Here is a 21,660-nt window from a genome sequence, read left to right on the forward strand (position 1 = left end):
AAACCTTAGTTTGCATGCTGGCTTGCAGAATCATCTCCAGGCCGTTGATGATCTCCAGGAGAGACCTGAAACGGTACAGTCTCGCTCAGGCAAGCTTTACACCTCTAAAGGGCACTCTTTCATAAAAGACATCGTTATACTGTTGTTAGTTGCTTAGAAAGCTGCTGCTGGGCTCAGAGGAAGGACGTGCACAGTGTACATGAACATAAAACCTGAAAGAAGTTGAGAAAGTCTTGATTCACCCAGAAGCATAAGGGAATGCTCAGGAGAGGCTAACCTCAGCAGGAGCTGGTGAAGCTCAGTCATACAGCTGGCCATCAGTGAATGGGGCCAGGTTGGCATCTTTGGTGATACTCATTGCTTTCCCAAGCAGGAGCAGTGACACTAGCATATATCAGTGTCACACTGCCAAAAAGGCTTCAGTAGGTTTCGTATTTGTTATTCGGTATCCTGTGACTTCTCCTGTGTTGTTGATAAACAAGCTGTAAGCAGCAAAGACCGGAGAGCTGGTTCTCTGTAGGTTCCAGAAGATCCTGTACGTTCACATTGGGAAAGTTACCTTCCCGTCCATACTGTGCAGTTTTCAGAATGCCCTAGATCAGCCCTTTTCATCTGCAAGGATTTGCTTCCCTGCTGCACATGGTAAATAAGCCAAACTGTTTTTATGCCATGCTCAAAATCTGTGTTCTAGTTAGAATTTTAACTGTCCAAGGACCAATATAGTTATTTTCCAAAAGTATGCTGCAGTGCCCTGATAAATTTACATTGTTTTTAATTTTACCACACTAACAGTATCATGTAATATAGACGATTGCAGTGAAACGTGAAATGTATAGGGACAGTTCCTGACCTGAAGAATTTACAAAGTCATATGACTGAATAACACAAGTTGGTGAACAGGGACTTATGGGAAAATTGAAATGACAGTCTCAGAAATGGGCATTTGCATACTTGATCTAAACTTGTGGTATTTACATTTTCTATTTATCAGTCGTTTTTAGGCTTATCTATGGCAGTGGCACATGAGAAACAGGGCTGTACAAATGGAGCAGAATTTTTAGCAGGGTTATTAGGGACCAAGAAATCCACATTTCTCAGCCCATACAAGACAGAATTGCACACGTGTATCTTGTTATTATTGTTGCCTGATTTGCACTGAGAAGATTGGAAGTGTTTAGCTGCTAAGCTTTTACAGGCATAGCAAGCTTGGCTTGTTGGAACGGGCAGCTGGCAACAGAGCCCTTCAATGACAGCAACGTTGGCAAAAGTGATTCCTGTTACCTAGTGGAACAGGAGCCAGCTCTCCCCACTTCCCATGGTGAAAACACTTAGTGTATTCCAGACGCTGATCTTCAAGCCGTGGAGGTATTGGAGAGTTTGAATGGGATCAGAGATAGCTGCCTCTTGCACAGGCCTGCTGTCATCCTGTAGAGCAGTGTGAGGGAAGGCTGCAAAATTGAAAAGCAAACTGAAGCATTTCACACTAGAAAACGTGAGCTGTCAGCCCTCAAAAGCTGCAGACTCCTTACTGTCTAGTTTGCTTCTACGTGTGGGATAATCGTGGTCCGGAGGACACAGCTCTCATCTTCGTAGCTGTAGATAGATAGGAGAGCTGGGTGTGGAAACATGGACATGAAATAGTCTGCTGCAAGATTTGTTTCTTTTCATTTGTAACACATTTTAATTATTGTGTATGAACGTTTACTTAAAAATCTGCTATAGCATGCTGCAGCTAAGGAGTAAAATTGTTCTTGTAACTGCTTTCTTTGTAGGAATGAAAGATTTTCCCTTTTTTCCCCTCACTAAATATAACTGGTGTTTTCAGTTTATTTTAAGCATGTGAGAATGTGGGCAGTTGACTTTAGGAGTAACCTGTAAAAAATAGTATAAATAATACTAATGTAGGAGCCTGATGGATCATCTTTGCCTTCCAGTTTGTTTGCAGCAAACAGCATGTTACAAGCGAGTGGGTGGGAGGGGGAGTTTTAAATATATGGGGATGGATTTTTAGAGTTTGCAGCTGACGTGGATTAAAAATTCTTAGAACATTTCATCCATGAAAGGCAATTAGTTTTGTTTTATGAATATGAAAAGCACGTAGCTTGTAAGTACTGGAGTGAAGTCCCAAGTGAGTTATTAGAACTTGCTTTACTCATGTAGTACAAAATTAGCCATCAAGAGCTGATAGATTTCAAATATAGCTCACTGACACACTGATCATCCATAACTTTTCATAAAGACATTTTTTCGGTCTCACCTGTAATTACTGGATGCCGTTGAAGTCTTGAACAGGGCAGCTAGTCACAGATGAGGACACCTTCTTGCTCTTGATGGTGCTTGCAACATTTTGTGCAGCTGGGATATCAAATTGTAATACCGCTCTGCCTACAGTTCTGGGTGGTAAAACTGCATCCGGATGGGTAGAATATTCCTCTTTCTCTCTGTTACCTCCTCATAGTATACTACTGGTCAAATACATTCTTCTGTTTTGTATGTGTGGTATTGTTTTTCTGCATTTTGGGGGGAATGTTTATTTAAGAAACTGTCATACTGGTGTTCTGTGCGACTCTTATAAATGCAGTAGAGACTTTTGGCATACTTGTTAACAAAGAAGTTGAGAAATAAATCACTACTTTCAGCTGCCCCTTCTCTCAGATTTGTAAGTTAAGGCTGATAAAATGAACGGAGTCTGCATTTTTTTAGCAGTTGTTTTTTGGCATTAGGACAAATTTATGTGCATGTATTACATAGTTTAAGAGCTTTTTTGGAATATTGGCATTGTCTGTAGCGAGTTGTCTTTCTGGTGAGAAAAGCTTCTCAGCTACTAAGGGCTGTTTGGAAGAAGACTATTTTTTCAGCTTCTTTGGCTAGTTTCTTTGTCTGGCATTTTTTTTGGGTGGGGGAGAGCCAAAGACTCAGCTATTAAGAAATTTTGTATTTCTAATGTTGGTGAACGGGTGTTATTCATCCAGTATGTCAGTGTTTTAATACCTGAGATTCTTAGTTAAGGAACTGGTAGCCCCAATTAGGGAACAGGTAGCCCCCCTCCCAATCATCCAAATTCCTTGGAGAAATTAAACCAATATAAAAACCCTTTGGGAAGTAGTAGGCTACAATCCAAGTTCTGCCTTTGGTAGTGGCTAAATGTCGGTGTGATTTGGTATACAGCATCTGCTGCCTTACTGTGGTCAAAGGAGGGGGAGATTTAAGTAGCCATCCCAACACAGTGACCTGTTGAAACAATGCTGTGCTGATAAATTCTCCCATACAGAGTCATATGGACCAGTCACAGCAGTTGCAGTCTAATTCAGAAAAGGCAAATCCGAGGGAGAACATTTTGTCACCCGAAAGGTTTTAATTTATGCTTTTGTGCCTCTCATCTAGAGAAGAAAGATGGACACTCAGAGTGTGATAATATTAGACTACTGGAAGTGTTGCCTAATAGATCACAGATGTTTGCAAAGTGGCAAGCCATCATCTCCACTGATACAACAGTATGGGGGGACAGTCTGTCATGAGATGTGACATGTCATAAAGGAGCATTGATTTGTCGCTCCCCTACAGTAAATCACACGGTAAACATCTCCGTTCAAATCCATTAAAATCCATTAATACAGGACATATATTTTAAAACTGCTTTGACACTTCTGATTGAAGGCTTTAGCGTATATTGATTTCTGACGTGAGCGGGTCCTTGTTTGTCAATCGTAAAGTAGCACCATACTTTGAATATCATGGGTTTGCAGTGGGATGGGAATCTGGCCAAGGTCACTGCTGAACGAGGTGAAGAAATGTGTGGTGCAGGCTCAGTTTTAGGGAAAAGTGCCTCCGAATCATGCAAATGGCTTCATGAGCTGGGAGCTGCTGCCGTATGTCCTAGCTCTGAAGGACAGCTATTTACAGTACATGGGTCAACACGTTAGCTTTAATGAGCGTACAGTACATAGGAGGAAGTTTTGATTGTTTTTTTTTAAAGCTCTATAGAATGAATAAGTCAGAGGGATTTCACTTTGTTTTAAAGAAGCAGTAGTCTCTTTCTGCCATCTGTTTTGAAAGAGAGCAACTTACATACACATGTCATTCAGTGGAGCATGCTGTCAGCAGCAACAATTTCTGCTGATAGGGGAACTTCAGTGAGAAGATTCATAACAAAGTCTTTATTGTATAGAAACACACTGTTCTGCTTGGGATCCAGATTCCAAATGCTTTTAAGGACTATGACTAAACCATCATTTGTGCCTGAGATGAACGACACCTGAGTACAGAAACTGCCTGGACTAGGTTACCCCGTCAGGCCATTTCTGTACAATACAATAGCATAGTACTGGAAGGTCCATCTGGTTTTACAACCTGCAAATACATCAATACCTGTGAGATGGGATAAACTAAGCGAGTCAGGCTGATATGCTCCCTTGCCTACTCCAATATTATTATAAGGATTTCTGGTTTTGATTTTTGTTCAGATGAAGCTCTGATCTGAGTATGAAAGAAAAATCTTCTCCGTTGTACAGCTGTTAATATTTGTTTAATATGTATTAATCCATTCACCTTGCTCTGCTTCTGAAATTGCTGTGCAGCTATGCTCAGTTAATCAGCTGTGGTTTCCTACTCCTGAGAGGCTGAATTTGTGGGCAATGTCTTTTCTGTAGCATATCTAAATCACAGGAATGTCACAGCATAACTGTGAATACCATGTGGTCTTTAAAAAAGCACAATAATTGCATATTTCATATTCACGATTGCAGGCAAGTGTGATCTGGAAGGCACATTTGAAGAAGTTTGGCATTTGGGCGGCAGCTTCAAAAAGAAGAAAACCTGAAAGTTAATTGGAGAAAATGACAGTTCCCAGTTTACCGCTGTGCCTTCAAACAGCATTCGAGCTAAATACTCGTTATGATTGCACATGTCCACGTCCACAGCTTCTCTTGTTATTTTATTTTAATGTAGACTCCACAGTCATTACAAACTATGATTATTCATTTATTCAGCCCCAGAAGCTTTGGCAAAACAATGAGTGGAGGATAGATGACTTCATCGCAAAGAGTTTCGATGTAAGCATAGCTAAAATCAATTGAAAAATCACACTGGTCAAAGTGGATGACCAGTGCTGCAGCAGTACAACCCAAATCACGTTTTTCTGTAATGCCTTGCAGTTCAGATTGAGCCCGTTTGTTCTAGCTGACTGGCTTTTTCTTTGGAAGTGTGAAGCTCAGCATTTTCAGAGCAGTGTGAAATAAGGAATGTAGAAAAAGGACTTGGAGCAGTGAGGTGGCTAATTGAAAAATGCTATAGGAGCTGTGCTTTCTAACAAAGAAACTGGCAGGTTTTTATGAGTAAGTCACTTCAGAATTGAGTTTTGATCTTGAGTTTTGAATGAGTCACATTTATTTTTTAATAGCAGCATTTTGATAAAAAGGAAAAAACCTCCTGTTGGTTACCATAATGTCTAAGTGTCCGTGACTGTCTTTCTAAAAGCGAATATAGAGAAAGCAAGAATAGACTGTTAAGTCCAGGAGTATCCAAGTGTGTTATTCTAGTGTATCTGTCTTCCAAGTGAGATGTCTTGAACTCAGCAGCTATGCGAATGCTGAGGATCTTTAGTCTTATCTTCCTTTTGCTTGGACAGGTGAAATATGTTTCTGTGGCCTCTGTATGGTCTTTCCCCAGGTCTTATTGACGGTGCTGTGCAGGTCATTGATGATTTGTTGAATCCAAGAGAGACAACTGCAGTCACAAAACATAACGATGCTTTAAAGCAAAACAATTCTATAACCTACAGCTTGGAGGAGAGACGTTATCATCTCATTCAGTAGCTTATCTTCCCTTGTGAGCTATCTTGTGTGTTTTACATTGCCTTGCAAAACTCCTCCCCCCACCTCCCCCCGAAAGACCTTTGTCCATTCTATAAAAGCATTTTGCATTTGACCTCAGCTGATAGCCCTTGCTTCTGAGAGATCTCCACTGAGCTGAAGGGAGGGGGACCAGTAGGATGGTAGTAAAAGTCTGCTAATACTGTGGCTTCTTCTGTTCTGTCAAATATTATGCAGAGTGAAATATAACACATCTGACTGTTTGATTTGCTAATTTCAGTCTTGGAGCACAGCTGGTAGGCAGGTGGACTGTTAAGAGGCAAGACAAAGATCTAAGATCCACAATCTTCTGAACTTCCAAGCAAAAAAACCCCCCATGTTTTATGCTACTTGAACACCAAACACTGTTGGAGGGGAGGGGAGAAATTTGGAATTGGAACTTTCTTGCTTTTGGATCTCCCTAATACAGTGCGTTGGTGTGCATGCTTCTTGCATAAAGAGGTGATTTTTCGTGCGTAATTCTTCCCAAACATATGAATCAAGAGTCTCTGAAGCAACACCTGGAGAAGTCCCAAGAGAGAAAACTGTGATTTCTCTGAACACAAAGATCTGTTCATTCATGAGATTCTGGTATTCAGACAGAAAACAGCACAGTTCTGCCATTTTCATATAATGTGATATAAAGCTAGTGCAACGTTTACTTTTCACTTTTGCCTTTTCTTTCAAGAACATTATGCAGCACCACAGTCACTTACTGGTGCTTATAGATAGACGTTTTGGGGAGATTTTTACCCTGGTTGTGCCTGCTGTGATCATTCAGCTAGAGTAGATGTTCTCAGTGCTTCCAGCAGTCAGTTTTTCAGTCTCAGCTGTGTAAGCATGCATATGGCATGTGAGTTAAATAACATACAGACTTCAACTTGTGCAATTGCAATCCTAATGAAAATCTTCAGGCTGTCTCCATCGGCAGGTTCAGTATAATGGTCAGACATGAGCATTGGAAGGGGGAAGCAGGGAAGAGTGAGGAGTTCTGCTTTATCTCATCCATATGTGAACAAAGTAGAATTTTAAGAGTGTCATCAACATGGAACTGTAACTTTGAAGCAAAAGTAGAATGGATTGAAAAGGGCTGAGAGCAGCTTCTTGAGGACAACTAGTGTTAGCATTTCTTTGTTAGGTGACTTTTGAGCTGTGTTCAAGATGGGTGGTAAAAGTTCTTCTGTTTTTTCCCTGCATTTAAAAGAGCATTCCTGTCCTGCCCTGCACAGCCTGTTTATATTATGTGTTGGTTACATAGGCATTTCTGACTTGATTTCCTTGTGGTGACATCTCTCGGGTTGGAGCAGGTTGCTCAAGAAGAGGCTTGGCTGGGGGGTGTGGGCACTGAGACTGTTTACACTGAAAACTTTGCACTACTGAACAGTGCCTTCTGAATGTCATGAAATGGTCACGATTTCAATGTGAGCAGGGAAATACTGATATTGCCATTTGGCAGAGTGTGGAAATGCGGCCGCAAGAGTTAGATATCAGAAGGAAGGTGTGAATGAAAAAATAGCACAATTTTTTCTCCTCTTCTTTGCGGACTAGAGATAAGCTAATGCTTGCGTGTGCATATGCAGTGTCCAAGGTCTGCAGCGTGTCAGGCGTGGGGTGCCAAATTGTCTGTCTTTCTACCAGAACATTTTTTCTTTAATTTGGGAAACGTGGTGGGAACTGATAGCATCTTGTTTCTGAGAGAGAATTTCTGATAATCTCACTGGTGGTATCATGTCTCCGTGTGAGACACTAACTCCTGGCCCCTGCTGCAGTGACAAAACTCGGCAATAACACAGCGCTCGGAGTTGCTCTCGGGTCAGAAGCTGTGCAAGGCACCCTTGGCACCCAGGCTGGGAGTTGCCAGCCCTTTTGTTATGCAATTAAACTATACCATAAACTCTTCAGTTCAGTGAGGGGAGGGGCAGGAGGGACTCCTACTCATTGCCTTTTTCCTTGTCTGATTTAACATTTCTTATGTCACACTGGAATCCTTTGGTCATGTTCCAGAGTCCTTGTGTGAACTAGTGCCATTTAGATGCCTTTTAATGAGGTTGAAAGAGATTGAGGAACTGGTGACTTTTTTAAAGGGGTGTTTGCATGATTTGCATGCCATTCCTTTGCAATTCTGTGATAGTTTCCAAAAACCTGTTTAATCTTGTCAGTGGTATCTGTCTGCTGTTTGAGGAGGAGACTCAGAGATGCATGGCTTCTAAAGTGTCCAGTAAATACTGGACAGGTTATTGCGTATTTTTAGGTTACTGCATTTTGAATATATTGGGCAGGGATTCTCTTATGGATGAGTGCAGGCAGAGCTGTTTCACCAGAAATCCAGAACTACAACCTGCTGCGTTTTAGTTTTGGAATAGCTCTACAGGCTTTCAATTCATCGCAGCGTAATACTGTTCTTCAAACAAATCACACACAAACTCGTATGCCTCTCTGCAGTCAGTTAACTCCTTTGTAACAGTTGAGAGAGCACTGCAGCAGCAAATCTGGGTCACACACCCTACAAAGGACAAACGACTACAGATGACAAGAGCTTGTGTGCTCTCTGTCGCTGAAGAAGAGACTAAAATTAGCTTCTGACTCTTATTCGAATTAAAAATTACCCAAGGGGAAAAGAACTAATTCTCAAAAAGACAACTGTTACATCTTAAACTCACACAGTCTCAACCACGTATTACTCCAACTGAAGAACAGAAATTCAAAAATAAAAAGGCGGTAACCAAACTTTCTGGGAGAAAGGGGATTTCGTTTTCCGTAGTGTATCTCAGAAGGGAAATACAAATAAGGTTATTGGGGACTCCAGATGAGTGTTCCTGTGCTACCCTCCATACAGTGCTGCAGCAGCATCTCTTCACTCTACCGTCTCCAAAATATCACAGTTTTTAGCTGTGGAGTACTGCCATATACACATTTTGTCAAAATAAACCTTAGCTAAATGGGTTTTACAAGAGCAATGAATGAATTTGCTGCTAGCACAACTTTGTGCAGGATCAGCATTTTCCACAATCATTTATAAAAAGTGATTAGAGGAGACCAGAGAGTATGAACATTGCTAAGTCGCTGCCTGATGCCAAATGCTGTCAAGAAGACACAAATTTGTTAATATAGTTTTAGATCAAGAAAACAAATCATATGCCCAGCTTAAGGAATACCCTCTATTTAAGGCGTAATCTCTCAGTTTGCAGCGCTGTGCTTATAAATCCTTTGCAGCTTTGGGGATCACCTTCTCCAGCAGAGCAGATGTAGTGATTTTTTAAAAATATATATCTCTGAATATTAATGGATTTTTTCTAATGTTAAATGTTTTCCTAAGCAACAAGGACTATATGAAGGCGAAGGCAGATCACATTCTGTAGGAATAAAGCCTTATGTACAGTATAAGAACAAAATGCAACTAATGAAAGTGATTGTTGGAAGTAGCTATGCGCAAAGATGAATTCCCGTATCCCAGAAAACATTAAACACCTCTGCCTGCACTCTTCCTTCAGAGAATCCCTGCCTAACATATCCAAAATGCAGTAACTTAAAAATACTCAATAACCTGTCCAGTATTTATTGGACACTTTGGAACCCATGCATCTCTCTGAGGCTCCTCCTCAAACAGAAAGAGTTTTCGTTGCCACTCTACCATGAGGTGGTGGTGGCTGAAAAAGACTCAGAGCTGAAGATGGCACAGCTGGGAGTTTTGCAGCCTCCCAGCCTCCGTTTCCTTCCCGGTGGGTGAGACCCCGTGCAGCCATCTCCATGCCTTGCAGCACTGCCTCTCTGAGTGGGAAGCGAGGCCTGCAAACAATGCTCTCCTGTTCCATAATCTCCTTTTCCATGGAGTCCTCTGCATTCTGGAGATAGATGGCTTCTTTTCAGCACTTTCTACTTGGGTTTTGCATAGCTGTCTGGTTTGTCTCAGACTCATGCAATTACTGTCCTTGATGGAGCTGCTTTAGCCACGATTCTGGTGTAGACAAGTCACTGAAACTTGAATTACCCAGACACATAGTCTTTCTCCAAATAACATCCCCTAATTATGGCCTGTGGGCATCTATATCCTCAGTCACATATGTTAATGGGAAAACGTCATTGGTAAACAGAAAAAGAGATGTGTGAAGTCCTTGGAGCCTGGCGTTCTCAAACAAAATCTGCCTTGTTCTGGGGGACAGATTGGGGTCTGATGTAAAGACAGAAGGATAGTTGGGGAAGGTGGTATCTGTGGTTTTGTTTCTGCTTTAAAATGTTTAAAAGTGTTTTTTTTTTCTTGGTTTATTTTGCATTTTAAAAATGCTTTCGTTTACCCTTTTTACCTTCCAACATTGGATGCCAGGGATCTGTAGAAAAACCTAGACTAATTTAACAAAGAAGGTCACATTTGCCTTGGAGGTCCCCTTTTTAGGTCTCTCTGGCGGCAGACTTCATGTTCAACTCTGTAGAATTTCTGAATGTGGGTAGCGTAACGCACATAGGGTTTGAATGCTGCAAGTGAGAAGTGTGAAAAATTCAGGGGATGTTCTAGGCACCACTAGGCAGAACTATATTGATTTAGGAGGAAATCCCAAGGAGGAAATAGTTCTTGTCAACTGATTACTTGAAGTTATGGTTATGCTACTCTTGCAGATGTCTATAAATTAAACTGCTAACAGTTGGCATCTGCCACTGTCACAGTGCTATAGGTCATCCTTTCCTTAGAATTTAGTCTGATGCCAGAGTGACTTACCCGCCAGGCAAATAGTGAGGGGGCATTTGGGAGTTAGGAGGAAGGCAGATTGTGCTTGGGAGATGTGTATGTAGTCCCAGCATGGAGAGGAGAGTGGATTCATAGCATGGGATGGAGGGAAGCAGTGCCCAGCCCCCTGGCAAGCAGACACTGAGGGACCGCGGTACAGGAGTAAAAGAGTTCCGGGCAAAAAGGGGTGCCCATGAATGATATCGTGACCTGAACTGTCACGTGCTAAATGTTTTCACGTGCTGGTGGTTCTTTTCACACTGAAATTCTGGAGTTCCTTGAATTCTGTTTCCAAGTTGCCATCTTTCCTCCCTCAATTCATGTGGAGGTATTCTCCTACTAAAACAGGGAGGAGGTCATATTGATTTTGGGGAGATTTTCCTACCTCATAACTTGCCAACAATGCAGCATCTGAGAAGTTTAAATTGGAATTAGCTGACATTTTCCTACTCTCCCAGGAGTTCAGGAGTCTTTGAAGAACAGCCCATCTATGTGGGCTGAAGGTGGTGATCTTGAGTGATAATTGATTCTGTCTGGAAACTTCTATGCTGATCCCTAAAACCAGGAGGGAAGGTTTGACATTACTTACAGTCAGTGGGGACTCTTTTTTTTTTTTCCCCCTGTCTTTCTTTTACTGGATAGTTTCAGCTCAGAGTAACTGAAGATGGATTGAAGTATAGTACCTAATCAGGAAGATGTGAAAAGATTTATTTTTCTTTACAGAAAAGGCCACAGATGGCTCTCTGCAGAGTGAAGACTGGACACTTAACATGGAGATCTGTGACATTATCAACGAGACAGAAGAAGGGTATGTGCTATTTCAGCAAACTTTGAAAGGTTCATGAACACAATCTTCATCCAGTCATAGTCAGCATGTGAGGAGGTGCAGTGAGTCTGGGGGCAGATGCTCATAGTTTGAACGCAGTTTGCATATGAGTTGCTTAGTTTTCCAGCTCCTTAGGCATTTCAGAAAACTACTGTATGATACAGCACTTTCTGTGGTCAGTCTCTGCTTGGGATGGCTGGGGTGAAAAACGTATTGTTGGAGAGGGTACTGACTTTGTACTTCTGGGGTTCTTGTTTTCAGCAGGTGTTATCTCTTTGCAGTGCTGCGATGCTATTAATTTCAGCCATTTGAATAGAGACCTTCTCTGATGCACCTCCTTCAGCATCAGAAAAGCTGTGCTGCTTGCAGTTTGCAGGAGAACTGATGACTGGTCTTATGCCCTGGGCCTTTTTCTGAGTGGGTCTCAATTTTTCCTGCTTGATCAACATCCTACCTTTTTGGAGGCCTCGGGCATTGCTCCGGTCTTGACTTCTGTGGTATCTTGTCTCCTCACATAATTCTACATGACCCTAGTTTGGTTGTAGTCAAGTAATCTGAAGTTAACACACATGCTTATGTCCAGCTGGAAGTGGTAAAGGATTCCTTTTCCCACAATATATGGCATGTGAAAAGTGTGTCTGATCTGTCTTTTAAAAATGGTGTATTTCTCCTTCAGTCCAAAGGATGCCATTCGAGCACTGAAGAAGAGGCTGAATGGAAACAAAAATTACAGAGAGGTTATGCTGGCGCTAACGGTGAGTGGGGGCAGACTGGAATGCCTCAAAAGGGCATAATCCTTTTCTTTTGTCATTTTCCTTTTCCTGGCACTTTCTTGAATGTACACACTATTTGCTTTAACAGCCACTGCTCTGCTCTTTTCTTCTTTCCAATTGCCTCCTCGCTTCCTTGGGGAGAGTTGCTGGAACCTTTGCATAGCATTTTTCTGACTCAATTGATTTTTTTTCGGGGATCTTATTCATCAGAAGTACTGACTGAGGAAAATTAAAGTAGCCCAAATGGGTCTGTTCCCTTCTACTCTCCTCTCCCTGTGTCCAGCCGTTTCTCCACTCCAAGGCAACAGCTGTGGGCATATCTGCAAGTGAGGATGGTGAACTTGCCATATTTTCAGCTTCATAAGTAGCTGATTCACAATTACCCTTGTGAATGGATCTGTGTAGGAGACTCGTGTTAATTTATGCTGATCTAATTTCACTTAATAAAGTGTAAATTATATTCTGTGCATTTAGGCAGCACTGGTAAGGTGTGAGATAATTTGCCAGTGACCTTTCCTACTGATGACTTTAGCTAGGGGTTTCCTGGGTAATGCAGCACTCCTGAACATGTGGTGCTGGGCAGGCTCTGCACAGCAGCAGTCTGAAGAATGAGCAGCAGTAACTAGATCAAGTTATACTCCTGTGGGTAGGTGATCTGTATGATTCTTTCACACAGCTCTTGTTGCATCTCCCTGACGAAGCATAACTGTACTTTCTGTCTTCTTGCCATTTCCTATCCTGGATTGTCATTTTGACAGATTACCAAAGACCAAACCATGAGATTATCCATTGTGCAGGAAAGAGCAAAATTCATCAGGAATGAGTCCATGTCATCAGGGCTGATGAAAGTAGCTGAAGTAGGAGAGTAATTACAGACTCCTCAGATACAGAGTCACAGTGGTTATTAGGCATGGCTGTAAGGAGAAGTGACGCATTGGATTTATCTCCATGCTAATCATGTTCTTCAGAGAAAAATCAACAGCTGTTCTTCCATGGCAGTTGAATAGCAACTGGAAGGTGCCTCTAGCTAGGTTGCAGGGGGAAAATGTGTCAAAGTATAACCTGTCAGAACATTCACAAGGGAGTGTTTTGAATGAGTGAAGATCATTCACCTGAATTCTCAACTCTAAAACATGGCTTAAAACAACCTCAGAGCAGCTGGGTCCAGCTGTGTTCCAGGTACATAGAAAATGGTGGAGTGCCACAGCACGATAATATCTCACTGTGACAGGATGTCCTCTGTCTTACCTCCTCTTGATGTGATGCCGTGTACTTAGCTGTTCAGCTGCACAGGTTGGAAAGTTCTGACTTGAAGAGGAAGAAACTGTATGTCTTTACCTTGAACACAGGCAAAGGTAGATCACAAAAGTCCCCAATATGTTAATGGTGGGTGAGGTACATCTAAATGTGTGTGTAGAAAAGTAAGCTTTTTGGTAAAATTGGGGAAGAAAAGAAGAATTAAGAGTATAAGTGTAATTTCTCCTCTGTCTTCTCTCCCTCCCATCAAAAGTTTTAAAATTAAAAAAAAAAGACAAAACCAAAATCAGAAACGAACCACATAGGTGCTGTGTGTGTGATCAAGCTTTGCTCCAACAATGAATGGGTTTTTTTGTGTGTGTAGGTGTTGGAGACCTGTGTGAAGAACTGTGGCCATCGCTTTCACGTCTTAGTGGCAAACCGTGACTTCATAGATGGTGTTCTGGTGAAAATCATCTCGCCCAAGAATAATCCCCCCACTATTGTACAGGATAAAGTACTAGCACTGATTCAGGTACACAGCTTGTCTCTGCTTCCATATGTTGCTGCCTGAAATAAGGACTGTCTGCTTCAGTGCTACGCATCACTAAACATGCTGTCATCATTAAAAACGTGGCAAGTTTTTTATACGTAAAAACAAACAGTATATCCAGATTGGCAGGGAAGAGCAGACATGCACATGCATAGATACTTTATCCAGGGAGAAATGTCTGGATTCTAGTTAGAGGTACCAATGTACTCTAAAACAAGAGGACTTAATAAAAGATAAATGGATGGCTTTGCAATTTAACAGTCAAATCTAGAAGCTGGAGACTTGCTTCTGTGATGGGCTTGTCATCGAGGCCAAGAAATTTTAGAGGATCACACTTTCACTGTCAGTTGCAGAACACTTACCTTTCTGTGTCTGTTTCCCTGACCGTAAAATGGAGCTGTTTTCCTCCATTAGAAAGCATTCTGAATTCCTTTTAAAGATGGTTATAGAAAAGTAAATGACCATATAGGAATTAAAATGTTTTTGGTGTCTTTTCTCTGGTTATTGTGCAGTAAAAGTGCACTGTCAGTTCCTTGCCTGCAGTGGAGAAGTTCAGACGTAGGCCTGTCTGCCCCTTTTCTTCTCTGTGCAGCGTGACAATAAACAGCCATGTTAATTCCACAAACCATTAGCAACACATGAGGAAACATTGGTGCCTGCCTGGAGGAAATCTGACAATTATAGGAAGCTTTATCACTAAGCTCCTACAGGCTATTGCATACACCAGAGACTAAAAGACACTGCGTATTTAAAATGATATAAACCTGCTGCAGTGTTTCTTGTGGGAAGGTATTCACAAATGTGCAGCATAGTTTTCCAAATATACTTCTGATTTTTGTGGCAAAGCATGCAATTGAGTTTCTGCTGGTTTATTTGTTATTTGGATACACAGATAGGACATTGTTAGAGCATGACAACGTAAATAAGTGATTTCTGAACAGGAAATATGCTGGGTGGGGGAATTAGGTGGGCATTGCATTGGCGTCTGTGGGGCCCCTTTATTTCTGGTCTCTAATCTCAAGGCTTTTAAAAAAATAGCACAACATTAATGAAATTATTAAAAGCAATTCTTGTGCATCTGACTGAGCCCTCGGATGTCTGCCTGCTTTGGTGGGAGAGCTGATGCATGCAGTGACCAGGAAATGAGGTTAAATATTGTCCTGTAAAGAGAAACTGTGTGTGTTTCCATACTGTTTGCTACAGTGTTTTAAGAGGATGTTGATTACTCTGGGTCCTGAATTTAAGTGGATTTCCAGTCATCAATGCAACTAAGATGGAAGTGTTTGTAACATAACCAAAAAGCCGCAGTCGTTGCCCGAGTGTATTAAACAGCTTTATCTGAATAGACTTAGTGCAGTAGAGCTAAAAGGCTCACTCTGGGTACTAAATGCCTTTTGGTATAAGAAGCCTGAGAATTATGAAAGTTGCCTGTGGGTGGGTTCTGTTAGTGTGTCTTTAGCTGGAGGTGGTAGGGGACTTTGTTTTCCAGATTGCCTGACAAGTTTGGAAAAGGGATTGCAGTCACTCATCTCAGGTGCCCTATGGACATGCATACCCAAAATATCCCATACGTCATGACCACTTCGCTCAGCTTAGACTTTGCTCTTTAGAGCTCCCTGCAGTTGGAGTTAACTCCGTTCCAGGGGGCTGATCTCTTCTCAGCTCTGCTCCACTAACATTACATTTATCCCCTTCTGTAGGCTTTTTACCATTTGATAGCAGGGAATTAATAAGAATAGAAATGAGAGGATTAATAGCACTTGGAAGCATGGAAAAAAGCTGTACAAACAGTCTATGTCTTCAGCCACACAGCTCTTGTACTCCTGGGCCTTTCCATAGCAAGGGTAGATGAAGCTGCCATCCAATTTCTTATCTGGAGATTTGACTGTTCTGAGATGTTGAGCATCATGTGTCTCACTTTCTCAACCTATTTCCCAGTGTACGTAAATTAGCATGTATTACATACTGCTTATCCTTCCTTCTTCACCTTGCTAAAAGGCCTTGGAAATATTCCTTATTGCTGTGCCTGTGGTAAGAACTTGCATATCACCTCAGAGTTCATACCACCTCGCTGCCCAGTAGCTGAGCACTGTCATCAAAGATGAAGCATGGCATGGCATGGCAAATTCTTTTGAGGGTACATGTGTTAAAGAGTGTCTGACACTGGAAAAATTGTCTTGGGATGATCACTGATTTAGGGGCCAGATTTGCAATGGTATTTAATTAACCTGTTTGGGCACACTGAGGTGCCAAGTGGGATTTATACAGCAGCATCCTTAAGTATCTACCTTTGATAGTCTGGCCCAAAATCTTAGAAGATATGAATTCAATCTCACCTCTGTCATACAATTGTTTGGACAATAGGCAAGTCTCCTAAGGTCTGTGTGTAGCTCCTTATCCATAAAGTAGAGCTAATATTACTTTTGCCTAGTTGAATTGTAAGCTGTCTAGGACAGGGATTGTCTTACAATGTGTGTAGACAGCACTTCGGACAATAGCGCCCAGTCCTGCTTGTGACCTCTGAGAGACACACTAATGTAGATAATGCTGCCAGCTCAGGCAGAAGAAGAATACAAATGAAAGTGTCTCCTTTCTCCAGTAAAGAGAATTGCAGAAGAGAGAATATATTAAAAAGGTAGAGTGCAAATGAAGTGAGTTCACTGTCATTAGAGCCTACAACAAAATCTATAGGAAGCCAGTGAAAGAGGATGCGTTAGTACATCCTCCTGGACAAACAAGCCTCATTAAAATTTGGGGGTAGCAACGCAGCATACTTTTGCCTCTCAGTTTATTTTAAGTGATTATTAAATAGACCATCCCTTGCCTAACATTTTTCACTCTTACTTGCAAATAGAGTTGAAGTGGGGAGTACCATTATGTAGAAGCATAATTCACATGACTTACGTAAATTGAAAATGCAGAGAAAGTGCAAGGGTAGAGTTACTTGTACAGCCAATACCTCCGTCAGAGTTAGGGATGGTTTGGAAGGTCAGTTCCAAGGAAACAGAATGGCTCTTTGCAGTTGGAGCTGTTTTCTCTGGCTCAAATAGGGCTGTTTGGACTTGCACTGCATCAGAAAGTTGATGCAGTTAATTTACTCTTAACAAAGCTGAGAAGCAAACCCAGAATTGTTAGCTTGCAACTGATAATGGATTGTCTCCTGGGCATATAGGGTAGGAAATGCTCTTTCTTAAAATCGAATAGAATAGGAGTGGGGTAGGAAATGCTCTTTCTTAAAATCGAATAGAATAGGAGTGTAAGTTAAATATTAATATTATTTCTTATCTTGCTTTGCTATCTTTGATTTCTCTCAAATATAAAAAGTGGTTAAAAACAGCTTTTAAAGTAAAAATAGTCAAAGAACTAGTGTAAAAGTGATGACTAAATGAATTAAGTTCAGAGCCCACACACATGTCTCGCAGTAGTTCTGGATCCAGCACCCTGATACTCACATATGTGGGGGGTTGTGGAATGCTTCATTTTTAATTGAGTCATAATATTTCAATTTTTCCTTCCTCTAAATTTTTAATACTTGGCTAATTTCCAGCAAAAGTGAAAGAGGGTAGAAGCTTTCAAGATATTACTCTCCTAGCAACTTCATGAGTACAGGAGGCTGGCTAGCAAAGAGAAACACTTAGTGCTCCCACTGAAGAAAAAGCTCAAATGTGAATTGAAGTCTTTTTAGGCACCAGAGAATTCATGCGAGAGAGATATTATGAGTGTTCTGGCTGTGGGAAATTCTCCCTTTAAACTTGTTCCTTCTGACACACTGGGGTGTCTAAATGTTGGATATGCTCTGAAAGAATCCAGGCTTCATTAGTTGTGCTGCTCATGGGACTGCATGTTTCACAATATAAGAACCTCAGCAACTACCTTTTTTATTTAAGTTTGATCCAAATAAAATACTGAAGAAAACTTGACAGCTGTGTGTTTTCTTTGGCAACAAATGAGGATTTTTCACAAAGTAAATTGAGATTACCTAAGATTATTGTATGACTTTATGAATTTTGCTTAGATCAATTTAATCTTTCACACAGACTTTTTCTGGCGGGTCATTGGCCATAGAATTTGCCAGAAAAGATGAGCATGCAATCACTGCTAAGTAGAGGAGATTGGAAGAGGCTTTCATTTGCATTTACAGATTTTGATGATGTCAGGGACTAGACATTGCTACTGTGCGCTGGGGTCGTGTCTATTTTATATTTGAATAAAATGTGTATGTGACTGTCTTAATAATATTTGCAGGATCTTTTAGACAAGGTCTAATGATTACAGCTTCCCTTTGAAGCTGAAATACATGAAAGCTTTTGTAGTCAGTATCTGAGATCAGGGTGGAGCTGGAACTTCGTTTGAAAGGTCTATGGATAATCCCTCATGTTTTCCAGGCTTGGGCTGATGCCTTTCGAAGTAGCCCTGATTTAACTGGAGTAGTGCATATTTATGAAGAACTCAAGAGGAAAGGCATAGAGTTTCCCATGGCAGATCTTGATGCTCTGTCTCCAATACACACACCACAGAGGGTAAGCTGCAGCATTGCGATTCCAGGGGTATTTTCCCAAGATGTCTAAATAGTTGGATAACTACTCTTCTTCCCCCTCCTGTTTCTCTGAATTTGGCCTATTTTCTCTCTCCTGGGAGGACTTTTTTAGTAGTGAAAGGGCATGTAAGAGAAGTATAATACAGCTGCATTTGTCAGGCTGATAAGCTAATGGTATCTCCTCCCTTGAGTCAAACATCAGTCTGAGAAAATAAAAGTTTGGAGGAGGTTTGTACACTTGTCTTGTACCACAAAACCACCAGACAAGTGCAACTAATTTGTTCAGAGAAAGTCCAGCAGGATACATGATTGAGATTTACTTCTTTTGCTCAAAAATATGGTTGTTTCTGTTGGTGATAAGCCTGAACCAAGGCCTGCCTGTCTTTTAAAGGTGTACAGAGTCTGAATCTGTCACTGATCCCATGGTAATGTGAGATCTTTACACCTCTGAAAAGTTAGGTCTGGAAAGTTGGCAGAACTGCTGCTAGGAGGGAACTTAATGATCACAGGTGTTCTGATTATTCACTCTGAAAACCAAAGTTAATGAATCTTTGAAGTGGTAAATGCAAGTGATCAAGGACTGAAAGATTACAATTCGTGTGTCAAGATTAATTAAATTCAGTATCACATCATTTTTTGTAAGCCTGCAACTTAATTCCTAGTTTTAAATAATTTATAATTATTTATCTTTGGCTCTTGTTTTTATTTTGCTTCTCACTTTTCTTGTACAGATAAATTGACTTAAATGCATGTGGGTTGGGTCAAAAGTGATGGGCATGCATTTTTGTTGCAGCTGTCTGTTTATGGGCTGGCCCGCCAGTCTGTTCTCATAACTACACTGACCTTTTCCACAAGGTGCAATTATGTTCTATATTTGAGCATATTTGGGCTGAGGCTGCTGACAAAGCAAGTGCTGTCACAATTCAGCTTTTGAACTCTTGTCTTTCTGATGTGGCAGAGTGTTCCTGAAGTTGATCCTGCAGCAAATATGCACAATTCACAGTCTCAGCAAAGGATGAGCACCAGTTCTTACTCTTCATCCTCTCCAACGGCGTATTCTGCTCCTCAGGCCCCAGCTTTGAATGTGACTGGTCCCATCACTGCTAATTCTGAACAGGTATTGGGATGATGATTCTTTTGAGTGAGACTCTTTCAACAGATCAAATTAGAAACCAATTTGCAGAGGAACTTTCATTTTAACTCTTTTGACTTTGATTGCCTCCTAGGTCTGGTTCTACTTAGTAATCTTTCCTCCTATTATACTGTAAAATCTAGGCTTTAGATTTGTATGTATGGCCTCCTAATGGCAGCAGTTACAAAACCTCACAATCTGATGTACCAGTCCACTCCACGGTTGTGCAGTAGGTTAGCAGTTATTATCATTAGCCCCCCTCCTTTAAAGGCACAGAATGTCTTGCAGATGCAGGAAGTCTTTCTAACAGGGAGTTAAGTCTGCATCCGTAATGCCCTAATATAGGATCATCTTTTCTCTCTGCAAAAATAATAACTTCAGAGCCAAAGATCCTGATCAACATTTGTACATCTTTCCCCACGCTTCAGTGAGGCACGCAAGGTGTACTGCAACTGAGGTCTGTTTTTAGCTGCTGTTTTCAATTGCTTCCCTTCCATACACGCATAGCACATCTGGGTTTGTGATGATAGTAAGTGGTTCTACAAAGTTCTTTTCTTTTTGTTTTGTTTTTCTAAAATTCTCTCCTGGGTAAACTTTTTATCTTTACTTTTTTTTTTCCCTGCTAGAATATCTGGGGCCTTAGATATCTAGTCAGACAGAACCAGAGGTATCACAAAGTCAGTTCTTGAAAATGATCTGCTTAAACCAAAAGATTGTGCAGTATTTTGCTGTCTTTTTACCCCAATGTAGATTGCCCGGCTGCGCAGTGAACTGGATATTGTTCGTGGGAATACAAAAGTGATGTCTGAAATGCTGACAGAAATGGTACCTGGACAAGAGGATTCCTCAGACCTTGAGTTACTCCAGGTAAGTTTTCTAGCAAATATGATTCTGATCATTGCTGTGCTTGAGTTTCTCTGGAGGATGTGGTTTTTGTTGTAGTTTACTTCACTGCCTTGGTTTGTTTGGTTTACATAATGAATGTGGGTTGTGCTTGACCCTGGTTAGTCTCATCACTTGATGTTACTCATTTGTTAAAGCTTCCAGTGACAAGGATTTCCTAACTTCCCTTGAAACTTGTTCTAATGCTTTCTTCTCCATGTAGTTAGAAATTTTTCCCAATGTTGAATATAAAGTCTCCTTTACCACAAAGCAGCTTAGAATTGCCATAGGCTCTGTAAGCCCTGAGCATTTCTGCTTCTTTTACTTCCTCCATCATCACTCATACAGTGTCAAAACATTCCCAGTCACTATGCAGGAAAAAAACACTCCATGGTTCCAGCTGGACTAAATATTGCCAAGGGTCTGTGGATTCTCTGCCACTTGAAATCTTATGTATGAACTAACTGTCTTTCCAGAAGATGTGCTGTAGCTTCTCCTGAAGGTAGTGTCTTAAGGCAGGTGCTCAGGCGAAGTTTCATGCTGTCTGGAGGGTTAGACTCCGTAATCAGAAGGGATTTCTTTGCTGGAAAGTCTCAATCCAGTGCAGCATTTATTATGTCAAGAGGTAAAATGGTGTAAGTTGAGCTTATGTCTCAGGCTTCATAACTGCTTCCCTAGGCCAGTAGTGGCAGAGTGGCCTTTTGGCTGAGGAAAGTAATACAGTACCACATGCAATACAGATGAGGGATACTGTGATCTAGCATTCCAGCTGCTGCCCTTAACATGGTATTTGCCTTTCCATAGCTTAGAAAGAGGCTTCTGTTTTGATCCTCCAGCAGGGAGGATGGGCTCCCACGGCAGTACATTTGGAGGAAGGCAGGGAATTGCTCTCTGTGATACATCAGAGTCTGAAATCCATCCAAAAACTGGTCTCTCCCATGCAGTGGTATTGTGTGTTTGTCTCGGAGTCATCATGGCAGCTAATGAGAGGCTTTGCAATAAAGAGCCTTTCAGTTACTGCCCATTTGGGTCGGACTGCTCAAAACAAAAGAAGCTTCCAGGAAACCACAACAGACCAGAACAGTGTAGAACAGTTTGCTTACATTCAGAAACAACTACTAACATCTTGACAGTGTAACCTTACAGCATAGC

General features: G+C 41.3%; 1 protein-coding gene across 4 annotated transcripts in view; it reads left to right on the forward strand.

Annotated features, from left to right (window-relative positions):
* The window catches only part of TOM1L2 (target of myb1 like 2 membrane trafficking protein), a 58,949-nt gene that overhangs the window by 9,073 nt on the left and 28,216 nt on the right, over positions 1-21,660 (forward strand). For all 4 annotated transcript variants that reach the window (XM_052772488.1, XM_052772489.1, XM_052772490.1 and 1 more), the window contains exons 2-7: positions 11,293-11,377; positions 12,072-12,150; positions 13,790-13,939; positions 18,343-18,477; positions 19,453-19,611; positions 20,377-20,493. In XM_052772488.1, the coding sequence (XP_052628448.1) occupies positions 11,293-11,377; positions 12,072-12,150; positions 13,790-13,939; positions 18,343-18,477; positions 19,453-19,611; positions 20,377-20,493 (725 nt within the window). The remainder of the gene's footprint in view (positions 1-11,292; positions 11,378-12,071; positions 12,151-13,789; positions 13,940-18,342; positions 18,478-19,452; positions 19,612-20,376; positions 20,494-21,660) is intronic.

Source organism: Harpia harpyja, chromosome 21 (genome assembly GCF_026419915.1).
Source record: "Harpia harpyja isolate bHarHar1 chromosome 21, bHarHar1 primary haplotype, whole genome shotgun sequence".
NCBI classification, from domain to species: domain Eukaryota; kingdom Metazoa; phylum Chordata; class Aves; order Accipitriformes; family Accipitridae; genus Harpia; species Harpia harpyja.